The sequence below is a fragment of the Protopterus annectens genome, chromosome 8.part1 (genome assembly GCF_019279795.1).
Source record: "Protopterus annectens isolate FY-2018-M chromosome 8.part1, PAN1.0, whole genome shotgun sequence".
NCBI classification, from domain to species: domain Eukaryota; kingdom Metazoa; phylum Chordata; order Ceratodontiformes; family Protopteridae; genus Protopterus; species Protopterus annectens.
Genome location: NC_056742.1, coordinates 126,049,573 through 126,067,064, shown reverse-complemented (window position 1 = coordinate 126,067,064; position 17,492 = coordinate 126,049,573). Strand labels below are relative to the sequence as shown.

The 17,492-nt window shown below is 42.5% G+C and overlaps 1 protein-coding gene across 1 annotated transcript in view; it reads right to left on the bottom strand.

The window, feature by feature from the left end:
* Window positions 1–214: 214 nt before the first annotated feature.
* LOC122810107 overlaps window positions 215–17,492 on the bottom strand; it is an 82,994-nt gene continuing 65,716 nt past the window's right edge. The window contains exon 4 of the mRNA XM_044081582.1: window positions 215–490. Coding sequence (XP_043937517.1) covers window positions 354–490 — 137 coding nt within the window. The 3' untranslated portion in view covers window positions 215–353. The remainder of the gene's footprint in view (window positions 491–17,492) is intronic.

The following is a 17,492-nucleotide window of genomic DNA, read 5'->3' as shown; positions in this document are numbered from 1 at the left end:
AGCCTTAAGTGGGACTTACGAATGAAGTTACTTCTCTGTGCCTATAAATGCTGACATTCTCTTTGTTCACAAATGCACATGGCCCCTAGAAAATGTAGGGCAGCTCCACTAAAAATCATGCTAAAATTTATGAATACTTTCTCATGCCAGTTATAATGTGCTCTACCCATCCTTAAGAAGCTATACACAAAATTATGCATCATCACAAACAAGGTTATTGAAGTAGGAATAAATTTTAATATTTCGGTCCCAAATGCCAGGAAAATGCCAGAGAAACATAAGCACGAGGTAATCTGTTAATAATGGAGCTACTGAAATTCAAGTAAACTGCAGATCTGGTCCTTTAAATCAGTTCATTTTTTCCACTCATTCTTGTCGTAGTCCCACTTGGCAGAGAAGCCCTCTACTGGATTCACTCTCATGTCCAGCATTCTCTTCACTTGCTGAGCCTGCCATTCTTCACTCAGTGTATGAGGAACATCGCCATAGACTGCAAAATAGCAAGAGAAAGGTTGCTGTTAGATGCAAAATACATACTTTATCCACTGATCCAAAATTACCAACATCAGGGAAAAAAATAACTGGCAGATGACCATCCACCTAGATGTCAGTGGTATAAAAGAAAACAGTCTACTAACCCCTCCTGCAGAATGAATTACAGTGATCTGGTGCTACAGTACTGGCTGCTATTAAAGAGGAAGAAGCTATGCATTCCAGCACTCTCACAAATTCACCTGCAGCAATACTAACCTGCTGGATTACTGTCTGGAAGAATTTTCTTCAGAAAGAGCAACATGCTTGTGTGCTAATGGGCTGGGGTGGGGGGAGATCATCTTGGCTGAACTGTAGAGTCTTGGACATCTCCTCTCATCCATGCGTTTGCTTTGCAGTAGACTGCTTCTGGAGCCAGACACTGTAAATATCCTGGATGCAAACTACTAATGGAAAAAAATATACTTCATCTCGGAGGAAATTTCTGTCCACCCTGGCTATGGTTATAGTTAGGAAGGCATCTTTTGGATCCAGGGTGAACACAAGCTTGTAGGAAGAGAAGTAGAAGGCTTTGAAATATTAACACTTTGAATGTTGGGACTTGAGTGTTTAGACAAACGCAAAATAGGCCTTAGTCCCTTACTTTGATGGAACTAGGAATAGTGTGGAATAAAACATCTGGGCTTTGTTGCCCTTTTGGTACTTTCCTCCAAGTTTCCCTACTTCAAGGGCTCTTGTAAGCAGGGGTGGGGGTCCCAGGGACTAAGTATACCGAAAGAATTTTGGTTCACTTAGGAAAGTACATCTCTGTCTTAGAATCTGAAGTATACGCTTGTCTTGACAGATTACCTCCAACTGTTTCATGAAGAGATCTCTTTTCACTTGCTATGGAAAGAAGGGATGAAACTGAAGGGGGTAGGTAGTAATGGGGTTTGGAGAGTGGGAAGAGGTATTGTCTTGGATGAGTCTGGCAGTTAGCTTAAGGCTGTGCGCTGTTAATGAGTTGCTTCCTGTGATTGAGAATACAGGGTCTGAACTCTTTTTACCAGTCTGTCTGCTGTGTGACTGAGCAAGTTGCTTAATAAGACCAGTGTTCCAGGTCACCTCTGAAAAGGAACATAAGGTCCACTGGGTTTAACACTGCCTTCTATATTTATCATATCCACAATTAATGGAGTGTTCACAACCTGGGCACTGCGGCTACATAAATCACGTTCCTTGTTTCAGGTCGTTGTCTTCTCTCCCTATAGAGTCTTCCTTTAAGTGGTTCAGTAAAGACTTCTGACTGATCAGGATGTGGGTCTGGCAAGAAGTGAAAGACAAACAGAAGCTATATGGTGGGGGTCAAATGGACAAAAAAAAACCCTGCAGCAAGGATTCAAATAATGCCTCAAATCTGAAAATTTAACAAGTGAAGAGTCAGAAGCTTTATTCTAGTGTTAAAACAAGATATAGTATGCGATCAACTGTCCACAGAAACTTACGACAGTATAGACAGACACCAACGTACTTTTAGACAGTCACCTGTTAACAGAGCAACATTTGTATATCTAACATTTCTAATAGGTTGGTTCCATGAATCAGCATTGTAGAGTAGGACATACTTGATGAGTTGTTTATAAACATAATAGAAATTAATAACAGTGAAGCAAAACAGGAAGCTGAAGTCACCTTAGAGCCTGAAGACCCATGCACCAATTGCCACGCTGCAGTACAGGCAAATCAAGATGACATATGCAGGCCCACATTTACATGCAATGACGGGAATATTACGGAACAGGTGCCAATAATAAAACTATGAATGGAAAAATTGATCTGTACTAGTTTGTGCTTATGGACCTGAAATTACAGGTGTAATAAAGCAGTCCGCCTCCTATTAGTTTTGCTAACAGTACATTATGCAAATTAGATGTCAAAGATTAAGCACAACAAGGGTGGTACTCACTGAACAGGTCAAGCGAGTTGGTGGGTTTAGAAAGAACTGGCTAAAATGCTGATCTCAAAAATGGTGCATGCTCTGCCCTTGAAAAACTAAGCAATTCAGAAAGTATTGCCCAACTCCTCAATATTACTGAAAGCTTGTCTGAAAGACTATTAAGCCATGTTGAGTTAGGCAGCATGGCAAGCAATTTAGTAGTGTTAAAAACGTATAACAAAGGAAAGATTATAATGCTGAACATTAAAACAGAAACTAATAGGGGTACTAATACAGATACCTCTGAAATACCAAATGCGACTGACATAAATATAAACTGCCTGTGACCTGTCCCAGTACACAAAATTCAAGCGAAGTTAAGCTTGAAGAATTAAGAGCATGTCCTCAAGTCGAAGCAGAAATTCTGACAAACAGCACCCAACTCATTTAACATTCAAGAAACAAAAGCTCCACTAACAAATCAATTAACACAAGGGTAACATCACTAACATTTATGTCAGAAGCTATATGGCAAGCTGACAAAAAAAAAAAAAAAAACGATATGAAACTGCTTATGAAAACAGTTTTGGAAAAGTGACAAAATGAGCTTTTCTCAAGGTAAATTTCTTGACATCTAACGTGAGTGACTATAGACAACCATAATCCTCTAATTTGGAAGTAGTTGACAAAAAGATGAGGAAGGACAAGGTGGTTAAAACCTATTTTGGCTGAAACTGAACTACAATACAATACTTTGTAAGCGTAAAAAGACAGCACATGACAAATACTACAAAACACACATAATAAATCCTTTAAAGTAATGAATATCCAGGTTCAGAATTTAAAACTGAAAGTGTAAAGGGGAACAGAATATAAAGATAGGAAACAGTATTATTCAAGGGCAAAGCAAGGGAAAGGATGGAGGAAAAAATAAATTAGTAATGGTTACTAAAGTATGATGAGAGCAAAAGTGACAGACTAATCAAAACAAAATATATTGTGAAAGCATGGAAGTCACATATGTGGTATGAAAAAATTTTGAGAGAGAAAAAGGGACATGGATTTAATCTTTGGTATGGAAAAATGTTCTAATATTAAACTTAGCCACTTTCATGGAGTGAAATAAAACATGGGGCTTATATAGTTGAAAAGGATGAAATGCATGTGTGTCTGTTGGGGGGGGGGGGGTTACCTGAGACTTGAGCATTTCTAAAGGGACTTGTACATCACAAGAGGAGCTACTTAAGTTACCTAAATTAAGTAAAATATCTAATGAAAAAATATAGATAAAATGCTGCTGTAGCATTAGGCAGAGCAGAAAGGAATGATAATGAATAGTTTAAAAAAAAAAAAGTTAAAGCACGTGGAAATCAAAAAATATATCTGTAGAACACTTTTTTCCAAAGTGAAAAATGAGTTAGAATGTGAAGAAACAGTTTGAGAAAACTACACAAATGGGTGCCCAAATACAGCTGTAACATGTTAAGACATGATTAAAAGATACAATTAGAAACCGTGGTGCTGCGGTAGTGTTATCGCCTCACAGTTAGACGTTGCCCGTTCGATTCTCAGTTAGATCGTCTTCTGTGTGGCGATGTGTGTGAATGGGTGTTCCTTCGTTGAAGGTTGTGTGTTAGGCCCGGCAAGCCAGCACGTAAAAATCTACTGCCAATCATTAGCGACCGGAGACAACAACGACGACAACAACAACACAGGGAGAATGGAGGATGTATTCAGTTTGAAAACAGAATAAAGTTTAAATAATGGAGTATGTCCTGATGGAAGTTGGAGTATACGGATATCTGCAAAAGATGCACGTAAGACAGTGACAAACAAAACCGTACCAGAGTGTACACAGAGGTCTCAAAGAACCAAGACTGAGAAAGAGATGAGAAACAGGACAGTGGTAGAGGGGGAAGCAGCTTAAAAGAAAGCTATTTAAGGTTAAAATGATTAAAGTAAACCAGCAATAGAGGAGACAAGGGTACAAGAGGTGTGCAGGCATTTTAATGAACAGCTATTTTTTAGACCCTGGTTAAGGAAAGCTTCAGATCAGACAAGGAAATTATTCAGAAAGTCCTTTACCCAAATCTTGCATAAACAGAATTTAACAAAATAGAAAGCATGTATCTTAAAGTATTAAGAATATGAAAGTATTTGTATTTTGTATGTGCCAGCACACACAAAAGATATGACTACAATGTGGAAAGAAAGGAAAGAGAAGGTAGCAAAATAATAAAAAGGAGAGAACGGAAAGATGGACTTCAATGTTCGGAAAAGCAAGAGAATGGTGAAGATGAAAAGCACAGTTGTGTAAACTGAACATACCTAACAGCAGATGTTCAAATGATCACTGGTGCAGTAGCCTTAACTATATGGGTTATATCTTGCCAAGGATATAACTGGCCAGCTTCCAAGCCTCAGGGCACCTTCCACATACCCAAACTGTCAAGCAGCTTGAACAGAGTTGACTAAAACACAAGTTTGGAAATTAAGCCCTTCAGAGATTTCCTGCTAGCAGTATGAGAGAGGCCAAGCCTTGAAAGGTCAATGCTGGATTAAAATGTCCACACCCTGGCATAACAAATGTACAAAAGTGGATGAAGGATGGCAGCAGATACTATAGCAGTGATTACTCAAACATTTACTGTTATGGTTAAGTTCAGCTTGCACGACTGTACTATGGCTTTTTCATATTGATCACAGCTGCAATAACCTTAGATATATGGGTAGAGTACCACAGTCAATATGTTCGGGATGTGGAAAAGTTCAGGATCCCCAGGAGAATGGACCTAGCAAACCATGATCTACACCTAGAGAAGAAAACAAGATTTTAATGCGTTGTGAAAGTATGTACAGAGGACCAAATAGCAGGTTCTAGAATACTTATAGAATGCAACCCTTTCAAAAAGGCCATAGATGAAGCCAAGGCCCTGCAAGAGTGGGCCTTGACCCTGCCTGGACTACATGCGTCATGATGAGTTTGAAGACAGGTGAAGGCTGTCAGCCTAGCCAGATATTATGTCATTTGTAAATATTAATGTAAGCCACAGGCTTGTTCTCTTAAATGTGAAAAGACTGCATTGGATATTGAACTGCAAAAATGTAATTACACTCTGCTGTAGAAAACCAAGTCAAGCATTTTATGACCGTCTTTAATGTCAATATTCGGGGCCAATATGTCTAGAGGGAGGCATCATGCCTTTTGTTTCAAGACAGAGTTAATGGCTAGAATGTGCATGTATAAATGTCCTTTATTGCTCTGATTTCTGACCAGGTGTAAAGAATGTAAATGTAGTTTGTTAGCCTGGGAACACCAGAGAAGCGTGAAGAATTATGTCATGTGAAGCAGCTCTGTGTTATCAATTTAAAGAGAAAGAGAATCAGAGATCACAGCATTTTGTCTTGAGAACATCCATCACCACCAGCACTACCTATTTCTGTGTGTAAGTTATTTAAAACTGTGTTTTCTCTTAGATATAGCTAGGAAATAGGAAGATTAGACTAGTTTTTCTGTGATGTCAGAAATTTTGCAACTATTATTTTAAGTATTTCTCTGTGATCTCTGAAATCTTGACTAGCACTGTGTAGTAAGAAGAATTGTCTTGTGTTTTTACTATTTATTAAATATTTTTAAACCTTTCAACCGTGACTGTTTTACGTCGAGTTAATTTAAGCTCTAGAGTGCATTGCATGTATACAGTGATACTGTACCAAGTCACTCTAATAAGCCTTGACTGTTCAGTCACACTTACCATTTGGATAATATTGCACACTAATTGGACACGCTTTCAGAAGGGCCTTTGAGTAGCTGAAATAAATGGGTGGTGGCAACTGCTACTACCTTTTAGACTGGGCAGAAAAGGGGCAAAACTGGAGAACCCGTGCCAGCCTTCCTCAGGAATGTCTGTGTGGTTGTATACAACTCATCTCAAAAGTGTGTTTGTCAGTTACTTGGGAAGGGACACAAAGCAGTGGAGGTTTTAGCTTGCCCACTAGGCTGCGATCTGGACCCTATAGCTGTGCCAGTGGGGAGTCTTCTTGGGGGGACTGGAGTCTTCTTGGGGGGAGAGACAGAGAGAGAGAGAGAGAGACCAGCCCCAGACTAACTGATCTGTGTGTGCTCTTAAGGGAAAATGTACTTTACTGTGCATTTATTATCCTTTCCCTATATGGAAGCCCCTCACTGGTGTTAGTGGTTAGGATTGAGGCTCCCTGATTGCTGGGCCAATGCATGGGGGTCACATATTAATTGTTAGGCAGTGGTGGGATATCCACACCACATATTAATTGGTTGGCAAATACTAACTGACTTGTAGTGGTGCGGGTAGAGTGAATTCCTGTAGCTTGTGTACAGTGATCACTGAAGGTGTTTTGCACTCAATCAGCCACACAGTGGATACTCAGCTCAGATCACAACTGTTTTATTTCTTTTGTTAGCTTAGTCAGTCAGGGAGAGCAGGCAGCATGTCAGCAGAGGAGTACGGAAAGCTGACAAGGAGCCAGCTGGCTAAGAAGTGCCAGGCTAGGGGACTGGTGCATGGAAACCTGACTAAAACATGATTGCAGCTTTGATCACAGCTCATCAGAAAACAGCAACCAGGACGACGATCAGACTGGTAGTGGAGATGTACCACCCTCAGAGAATGGACAACTCAACCTTTCTGCAGAGGACTTAAAAATCCATCTGGCGCTAAAGATACTTCAGTTGGAGGCCAGGAGTTTGGAAACAGAAGCAGCTGAGAAAATGAAATGCCTGCAGGCTAAGGAGAATGAGAAACTGCTACGCCTCGAAGCTGAAGAAAAGGAGAGGCAGAGGAAGCATGAGATGGAGATGCTGATCCTTCCCCATTACCTCCATGACTGTGGCGAAGTAACTGGACCCCAGAAGCATAAAAGGTCAGTAAAATTTCTTCCACAGTTTAAAGAGGGGGATAATTTTGATAGTTTCATTCAAATGTTTGAGAGAGTATGTAAACAGTAGGATGTTGACCAAAGGCTCTGGGTACGGTTCTTGACCCTCTTACTCCATGGTAAACCTGTAACTGTGTAAACTTGCCGGTTGTGAATATTTTGATTATACAGCTGTTAATCACTTGCTAGAATGTTTTAAGCTACCATCTGAAACATATAGGAAAAAGTTTTGAGAGCAGAGACGCAAGGCAGATGAAAGTGTGTGTGAATATGTTGCTGAACTGAGCACTTATTTTCATAGGTGGGTGACTGGATGTCAGGTCATCACTTCTGAAGGGCTGGCAGACCTTTTGGTGAGGGAACAAGCCCTTAGCACTTTGCCTGAGGACATGAGGATCTGGTTAGCTGATGGACAATGTGCTACTTCACATGAGTTGGGGAAGAGAGACCTATACCTAGCAAGCAGGGCATCCCTGTACAGGAAAAGGACCCCCAATACTGCTCATGGGTCTAAAGGAACCCATGGTAGGCAGCACAGACTGCCCCAACAGAATCTGCTAGTAGCAAGGGAAGCCACTAGTCCAAGTACATGTCCAGAACCTACGGTTAAATGTTATGAATGCAACCAGTGGGGCCATGTGGCATACAGATATCCATGGAGGCAAGGTGGGGAACAAAGGTGAGAGCCATTAAGTGGGGAAGACAAAATGCCAATAACAGGTTCTCTTGAAACAACAGGGGTATCTAACTACCAGCCTGCAGATGTCCTGATAGGGAATGACTTTGATGAGAAAGTACCATGTGCTTATGCAGTTACACATAGTCAGGCTAGGACACAAGCATGTGGGTTTGGTAGCCTGGGGGAGACCCAGACAGACTACTACATACTTGCAGCTAGGACTGGTGAGGTGGTTACTTCAGGGAGGAAGCTACTCTGCAGCAGTGAGACTGAAGGTGAGCCATAGCTGCTTGTGGGTACTGATGTTCCCTTGGACAGAGTGACTGCAAAGGTAGAGGCGAGTAGTAGTACCCAGGCTGACAGTGAGGCACCGCTGTCAGATGATGCCAGACTTCCTGTGGAAGGGGAGCTTGGAAGGGTTACAAAGAGACAGCTGAGAGAGGCTCAGCTCTCAGACCCTACATTGCAAGGCCTGAAGCAGGTAGCTAGGGAGGCAACTGATTCTGAAGGGAAGGGGGATCTGTATACTGGGACAAAGGGTTACTGTACAGTGAGCCCCTGAGGGAGGGCTAGAAGGTGAGTGTGTACAGCAGTTGGTAGTGCTTAGAGCTTACCGTCTCTCGCACTTCTAACCATAGCCCATGATATTCCCTTTACAGGTCATATGGGCATAAAAACGTACAAATATGTATTATGCAGAACTTCTATTGGTCTGGAATTTCCAGAGATGCAACAGGGTACTGCAGGACCTGTGAACAGTGCCAAAAGGAAGCCATGGCAGGAGACAAGGTGAGAGCTCCTTTGATGCCTTTGCCTGTGACTGAGGAGCCATTTCAGAGGGTAGCTATGGATATTGTGGGGGCTCTGAGTACCCCAAGTTCCACAGAAAAAAAGTATACCCTAGTAGTAGTGGATTATGCTACATGACACCCTGAGGCACTGGCTGTCCTCCATTAAGGCAGAAAAGGTGGCAAATGCTTTGTTAGAGATTTTCAGCAGGGTAGGTCTCCCAAAAGTACTACTGACAGAGGTGCCAATTTCATGCAAGATCTGCTGGCTTGTCTGTGGAAGTCTTGTGGGGTGAAGCACCTGAAGACCACCCCCTACCACCCCCAGACTAATGGTTTTGTTGAGAGGTTAAAACTCTGACATCCATGCTACGGGCATTTGCAGACCAATTCAAGAGGAAGTGGGACAAATATTTGCATCATCTGTTTGCTTACAGAGAGGTTCCCCAGGAATCCACAGGTTTTTCACCCTCCAAGTTGTTGTATGGGCATAGGTTGAGGGGACCTCTAGATTTAATTCAAGATGAGTGGGAAGGGGAGTGTGAACCTCACGGGGAGTCTATTGTGGCACATGTCCTAAACTTCAGGACAAGGCTCATAGAACTCACGGGCTTGGCCCAGGAGAACCTGGCAGAAGACCAACAGAAAAAGGTGTGGTATGACAGGAATGGTCAAGCTAGACAGTACGCTGTAGGGCAGCAGGTAAGGATTCTCATTCCTCTCAGACACAAGCTGCAAACAGCTTGGGAGGGACCCTACAAAGTGGTAAGAAAGGTAAGTTATGTTAACTACATGGTGGAACTGCTAGGCAGAAGGCAGGGGCACAAATTGTACCATGTTAACATGAAATCTTAACATGATAGGGATGCCCTTGTGCTGAGCATTTGCAGTGGATTGCAGGAGGAGTCTGAGGGAGATCTGGTGACTAATCTCCTCAGTGAGGCTCGGACTGATACTTCAGTGGAAGGGATAGCAATGTCCCAGCAGCTATCTCCTACCCAGGTTCGAGAAATCTGAGCAATGTTACAGTAGTCTGGGGACGTTTGCTGGGAAAACAGGGTGCAACCACCTGGTGCAGCACCGGGTGGATACACAACCCCAAAGGCCCATTAGCCAGGCCCCTTACAGGGTGCCTGAGAGTCAAACAGCCTCGGAGGGAGGACATACAAGAGATGTTGGAACTAGGGGTGATTCCAAGTCCAACAGTCCCTGGGCCTCCCCAGTGGTGCTGGTGCCAAAGAAGGATGGCAGCACCAGGTTCTGTGTAGGCTACAGGAAATTAGATAGTCACACAAAGTCAGATGCTTACCCTATGCCTTTATGACTCCTTTTGGCTTGTATGAGTTCACAAAGATGCTCTTTTGAGATGAAAAATGCCCCAGCAACTTTCCAGATGCAGGTAGATCATATCCTAGAAGGAGCAGGAGGGTTTGCCCTTGCTTACCTAGATGATATTGCCATCTACAGCCATTCCTGGCAAGAGCATGTCAGGGAGGTGCTGGGCAGACTGCAGAGGGCAGGGTTGACCATTAAGCCCACCAAATGTCAAGTGCGTATGGCAGAGGTCTCCTACCTGGGACAGAGTGCAGAGTGATAAGATCAGGCCAGAACCTGCCAAAGTAGAAGCCATTCAGGCATGGCTTGCACCAGTTTCCAAAAATCAGGTGAGGGCATTCATAGGAACAGCAGGGTACTACAGAAAGTTTGTCCCCAGTTATAGTACCATAGCTGCTCCCCTCACAGACCTGACAAGGAAGAACAGGCCAGAAATGTTAGTGTGGACCCCAGCATGTGAACAGGCATTCCAGAAGTTTAAAGAAACTTTGGTAGGACCCCCTGTGTTTGCCAGTCCACACTACAGCAAAGAATTTGTTGTGTAGGGGGATGCTTCAAACCATAGGGTGGGGGCTGTACCTGGACAGGTTTCTTCAGAGGGAAAAGAGCAAGAGCACCCAGTGGTTTATCTCAGTCGTAGGCTCCAACCCAGTGAGGAAGGCTATGCAGCTGTAGAAAAGGAATGTCTAGCCATAGTGTGGGCACTGCAGAAACTTCAGCCTTATCTGTACAGAAGAAAATTCACTGTAGTGACAGATCACAACCCCCTAACATGGTTAAAGAGAGCCAGCCAGCAAAATGCCAAGTTGCTAAAATGGAGCCTAGGGTTGCAAGCATATACGTCAGTGTAGCACCACAGTGGGATTATCAATGCCAACGTAGATGGGCTCTCAAGACAGGGAATGGGGTAAGGAATACTCAGACAGACCTAACCCTCTCAAGCAACATCTGTCAAGGGTCACTTGAAAAACTAGCTTTAGTTCTCTAGGGGGAATGTGTAAAGATAGGTGAAGGCTGCCAGCCTAGCCAGACAGAACAATTCTGTCATTTGTAAATATTAATGTAAGCCACAGGCTTGCTCTCTTAAATGTGAAAAGACTGCATTGGATATTGAACTGCAAAAATTTAACAGTGCACTCTGCTGTAAGAAAGCCAAGTCAAACATTTTATGACTGTCTTTGATGTCAAAATCCACAGCCGATATGTCTAGAGGGAGGCATCCTGCCTATTCTTTTAAGGGAAGAGTTAATGGCTAGAATTTGCATGTATAGAAGGTCTTTATTGCTCTGGTTTCTGACCAGGTGTAAAGACCGTAAATGTAGTTTCTGTTAGCCTGGGAACACCAGAGAAGTGTGAAGAATGATGTCATGTGAAGCAGCTCTGTGTTATCAACTTGGAGAGAGAAAATCAGAGAGCTCAGAGCATTTTGTCTTGAGAACATCCAAAATCACCAGCACTGCCTGTTTCTACATGTAAGTTTAGAACTGCGTTTTCTCTTCGATATAGCTAGGAAATAGGAAGATCAGACTAGCTTGTTTTTCCGTGATGTCAGAACTTTTGCTACTGTATTATTTAATGTATTTCTCTGTGATCTCTAAACTCTTGACTAGCACCGTATTAAGTATTGTCTTGTGTTTTTACTTATTAAATATTTTTAAACCTTTCAACCGTGGCTGTTTTATGTAGAGGTCATTTAAGCTCTAGAGTATACTGCATGTATATAGTGATACTGTACCAAGTCACACTAACAAGTCTCTGTTCGGTCACACTTACCATTTGGATAATACTGCACAGTAACTGGAAACTGTTTCAGAAGGGCCTTTGAGTAGCTGATACTAGTGGGTGGTGGCAGCTAGTACTACCTTTTAGACTGAGCAGAAAAGGGGCACAGCTGGAGAACCTGTGCAAGCCTTCCCCAGGAGTGTCTGTGCGGTTGTATACAACTCTTATCTCAAAGTGTGTGTGTGCGTCAGCTACTTGAGCAGGGATACGAAGCACTGGTTGGACAGAGGGTGCTGGAGGTTGAGCTTGTCCAGTTGGCGGAGATCTGGACCCTATAGCTGTGCCAGTGGGGAGTCTTACTGGGGACCTGGAGAGACTAATCTCAGTGTGCTCTTAAGGGAAATTGTACTTTACTGTGCATTTATTATCCCCTCCCTATATGGACGCCCCTGACTGGTGTTAGTGGTGAGGATCGAGACTCCTAGATTGTTGGGTCAGTGCACAAGCGTCACAACAAGTATAACAAAAGGCAACAGCCTTACTCAACCATTTGGAAATGTCCTGTTTCGACACAGGATGTCCTTTCTTCTCACCTTCAGATCTGAAAGATTTAGTTCCGTCAAGACAGAGGGAGATGGATAATTTTGCTTAAAGTAAGCTTGGATACCCCTTTAGGCACAACAGGTGGATTAGCTCTCTAGGAAACCCTCCCCCTATGAAAAATAGAGGTACAGTTGACTCAATAATAGCTTGCAAGTTACCCTCTTGCAGAGGGTAGAGCGAGCAATCAGTAAAAAAACTGTTTTCCATGTTAATAAACTCAAGGTAGCCAGATTATCTAATCTGTTTCAAATGGAGCAAGTGTTGGCTTCAACACAAAATTGAGATACCAAGGAGAGGCCACAAAGTTACTTGGAGGCTTCAATACAAAACCCCTTTCAAGAACATTTTGACATGAGACTACCCTGAAAGAGGATCCATGGGCAGACTTACTGAATTTGCCAATAAGCCTTGACAGAGGAACAAAGGTCACAAGATAGTAGCAAACAAACATATTATAAAATTAGAGAACTACCACCCTTGAATGGGTGCTGGTTATGTTACTGCTACCAACTAGAAAACTTCTTCCATTTGTTCATACTTGACCTTTATATCAGCAGCCTTTCTTGCCTCCATTAGTACATGCTGCATATCCTCAGAAACCAGGTACGTAAAAGGAATTAATACCCCATTATCCAGGCAGTTAACTGAAGATGGCTGATGTCAGGCTGCATCAACCACTCCTGTTCTTGTATGAGTAGATCCATTATGTGAGGAAGCTTGTTTTAACTGCCTCTGGCCATTTCCAAAAAGACCAGAAGGGAGTCAACACAATGATCTTGAGGGATCCCTTCTGAAACTTCAGAAGTACCCTGGTACTAGCATAAAGGGTTTAAAGGCATACAGAAATATTCCTGTAAAAAAAAAAAAAAAAAAAAAATCTGTCTTCTTGCATGAAGCCCTAAGCAGAATTTTGCCAGCTGACAGTTCAGAGAGGAGGCAGTGTATATCTGATGAATTCCCCACAGATGGATCAAATATTGTAAGACCCATCTAGTTTCCATTCGTGAGGGTGTGTCCTAGTCAGCTTGTCTACCACAAAAATTTACTCTGACGGAATGTAGGATCGTCTGTAGGGCGAGACTGCGCTGTGAAGCTATATCCCAACCTAACATGGCAAGTCTGCAAAGGGGATACAACCTGGTTCCTACCACATGACTGTGCATTGTATGTAACCACTTAGAGAGGTCCTAGGGACCAAAGACGGTTCAGAGTGTTAAGCGACTAGATCAGGGCAGGGCAAACATCTCCTTGATAGTCATCCTGTACCCCACACCCCCTACATGTTTCTCTCTCCTGAAACTGACCCACATGCAAAGTACAAAGTGTCTGGGGTAACTGACTGCATTCCAGCAGGAAAGAATAAGGGGGCAGCTGATTTAAGGATATCTGCTGTCTCCACCAAAAGATCCCTCTTCTGACCAACCCTAGTACTGGGATGTGAAAAGAAAGGGTGTTGCCACTGGGACCATACGGATTTTAGATACCACTGCATCCTTTCCCATGTGGAGTCTTGCCAGTGGTATCATGAGAATCACAGACACCATTAGACAAAATCATGAGGTATTCCTCCCAGTTACCAAAGTCTGAGTGGAAAACCTTAGAAATATAAATAAAATATCTATTTTCCTCTGGAAAAAAAACTCTGAACTGAGGTGTCTAATGGATACCCCAGGAAAACAATCCTGTGTGAGGGAGTCAGACTTTTGAATGTTCTCTTGAAGCCCCAGCTTGGGCACAAGATCTCTCAAACAGAAACCCCTGAGACTTTGACAGAAACTCTGCAAAGATAAACAAGCAGTCCAAACATGGAAAAATCGGGATAGTTCACAGCCTGCAATGAGCTATAACTGGAGATAGAAACTTTATGCGCACTTGTTGCAGTGGATAGTCCAAAGGTTAAAGCGGAGAACTGATACTATGATCCAGACTCAAAATCTAGGATGTCTGAAGTTTGGATGAATACAAGCATCTTTTAAGTTTAGCGTTACTATTCCTCTTTAAAAGTTTCCTGAAAACAGGTTATGAAGTGACATCATTTTGAATTTGAGCACTATCAAACAGGTTTAGGAAAGATAAAAATCAGTTCCCCACCTGGAAAATAGAAACTGGTTCCATCACGTCTTGGGAGAGCATATGAAGAATAAGTGGATACAGAGAAGAGTATGACCTGCAGAATGAGGAATGACCTCATGGAAAGAAGGAATTTCCTCACCGCCATCTGTAACCCTGATGATTTTCAAAACCCATTCGTCTGAAACAATCTGCTGTCAGAGAAAAATGGAAAATCAGACCATATGGAAGGGAAAAGAAGGCAAGACGGGAGGAGGTCACAAGGTCTCTTGATCAATCACTCAGACTTGGACTACATTTTTGGAACCCCCTTGCCACTTCTTACATGTCTGTTTCTGTATTATGTTGAGACTGTTTATTACATTTTTTTTTGCCAAAACCGAAGGAGGAGAAAGAAAATCGACATGACAAATTGGAAGGGGGACTGGGGGGGGGGGGATTCCCTTGAATCATCTTGCCCCCTTCACTCTTTTCTATCACCTCTGCAGCAGATGTGACAACCACTAAATCGCTATCAAAGGGAGAATTTAAAATCTCATTTTTTACATCTGGGAGGTTCTGATAGTACAGCCAAGCAAACATCCTTAAATCAATAAGTGTTCATAACCCTGGAAGAAGTATCTATAGAAGTCATACACACTACTAACAATGAGTGGTAGTGACCTGTGCAATAGAAGAAACTTAAGTTTCTTCAACAGAAGAAATTGTAGATAAAGCATTCCTCACATTCAGTCTGGCAAACCAAAGTTTTAACATGAGCTAAACAATTAAAATTCTGAAAAATCAAAGCTGCAGGAAGTATACACTCCCCCCATAACTATCAATAAATGTCCCATCCTTACCAGAAAGAGGACTGGAATTAACTATGTGCTTAGTAGCAGTGGAGTCAATTAAGGCTACTGCTGCTGGTTCAGGTTTGGAAATAGTGTACAAACATTTAAGGAATCGTAGGTTCTAGAAAATACATAATTAGTGTTTTGAAGCACTGAGAAGCCTCAATGTTCTCACACTGGAAGTCACTAGCACATTCTAGCAATAGTCTCAGAAACGAGAACCCCCCCCCCCCACTTGGAGAATCAGAAACTGAGCTCTCTTTCCTGAGTCGGAATCATTACTCGGAGGTCAAACCCCAAATCTGACCCTGCTGAGCAGTCTTTGGGGGGGGGGGCAGTAGTACTGCAGTCCCCATGAAGCTCTGAGCAGCACTATAACTTAACACTACATGTAAAGCCAATGATTACTTCAGCCAAGCCTTTAACGTCCTACTTCAAATAAAAAATGAAGTCTACCCAAACAGATTTTCAACAAAATAAACCTAACACAAATGTCACAAAAACTCCACAAACACACCAGTGTCACACTTCAACTCTCCATTAACTAGATCAAAACCCATCTCAAAAATAACTCCAACCACACATGCCTAGGCCAGCATCTCACACAGTACCTTAATAAAGCAGCAAAACAATTGCCTGTCCTGCATCGATCCTTATACACAGATCAAGGGCAACACAACTCACCAATATTAAAAACAAATTCTGTACCTATCCACAAAGGGAAGCAATTCTACTCCTGTAGTATTACAGACCTAATGCTACCCCTACCTTCTCCATTGAAAAAACAAACAAAAAAAAAAAAAAAAACAGAAAAATGCATTCACAGCCATCTACTACACCATCTAATAGAAACACATTTCCTACACAGCATGCATTTAGACCAGGTCAAAGTACAGATGCAGCCCTTATCTTTAAGGCTGTATACACACACTTGAACATTTCCTGACTACCTTTATTCCTGCATCTTTCAAATGCATTATACAGTCTCCCTCAAAAATACTACTCTCCAGACTATCCCTACTCAACCTGAACCCCTCAACAATATGGTTTACAACTACAGTGCAGACAAGTCAAAATCTATAACATGGAAAAATACTCTTTCCACCCTTGTAAACACCAGTCTCTCTCTCCACGTTCAGTTCTGGGCACACTTCTCTAAAAGTTTACATAAATCTCATTTAACTACAACTCAATAGGCAGATGACTCCACAGTGAAAACCTGAGCTTAAACACTGAACCCAGACTCCTTTCATAAACCAGAAGGCTGCTTTAATGCATCTAAATTAATGCTTAACGCAGACAAACTAATGGCATTCGCTAATAAAAAACAGGGCAAGCAAAACCATCCTGCCATAGCCATTACCTCTACCACCACCACCCCTGAGAAGTAGAATCCAAACCAAACTCACAGTGGTTATTATAGATAAGCACCTGAAATCTTAGCAGCTAAAACCAATAAAAACAAGGCATGCTATATAGAATTTAAATCCTCTCTCACTCCCGTTCTACTCCGTAGCCAGTTGTACACAACCAAATTCTAACAAACCTCAGTAAGTCCTCCATTAAAAGGAAAATTACAGCTTCTACAGTTTAACTCAACTCTTAGGTTGCTTTGCCCGCTACAATATGGATCCCAGTATCTGTGCAGGTACCTGAAACCTGTTTATACTTTGATACCAAAATGTGGAAATCAGATCACCTGTCCTCTCAGTGGAGTTTTACAGTGTCAAGTTGCAAGGCCAATTTAGAGTGTCCAATCCACCTACAGCAGGACTTTGGTATGTGGGAGGAAACTGGAGCACCCGGAAAAAACCCACACAACCATAGGGAGGAAACTGGAGCACCCGGAGGAAACCCACATGACCACAAGGAGGAAACTGGAGCACCCGGAGGAAACCCACACGACCACAGGGAGGAAACTGGAGCACCTGGAGGAAACCCACACTACCACAAGGAGGACATGCAGACTCTGCACAGAAGGCACCCCAGCCGAGGATCGAACCGGAGAACCTCTTGCTGTGAGACTGCAACGCTAACCGCTGCACCACTGGCGGCCTCCCCTTCAAGAGAACTTAAATGTAGTATCAAAATGATTTAGAGAAAAGTCAGAAAAATGTTTTCTTGTAAAGTATTAGCACATT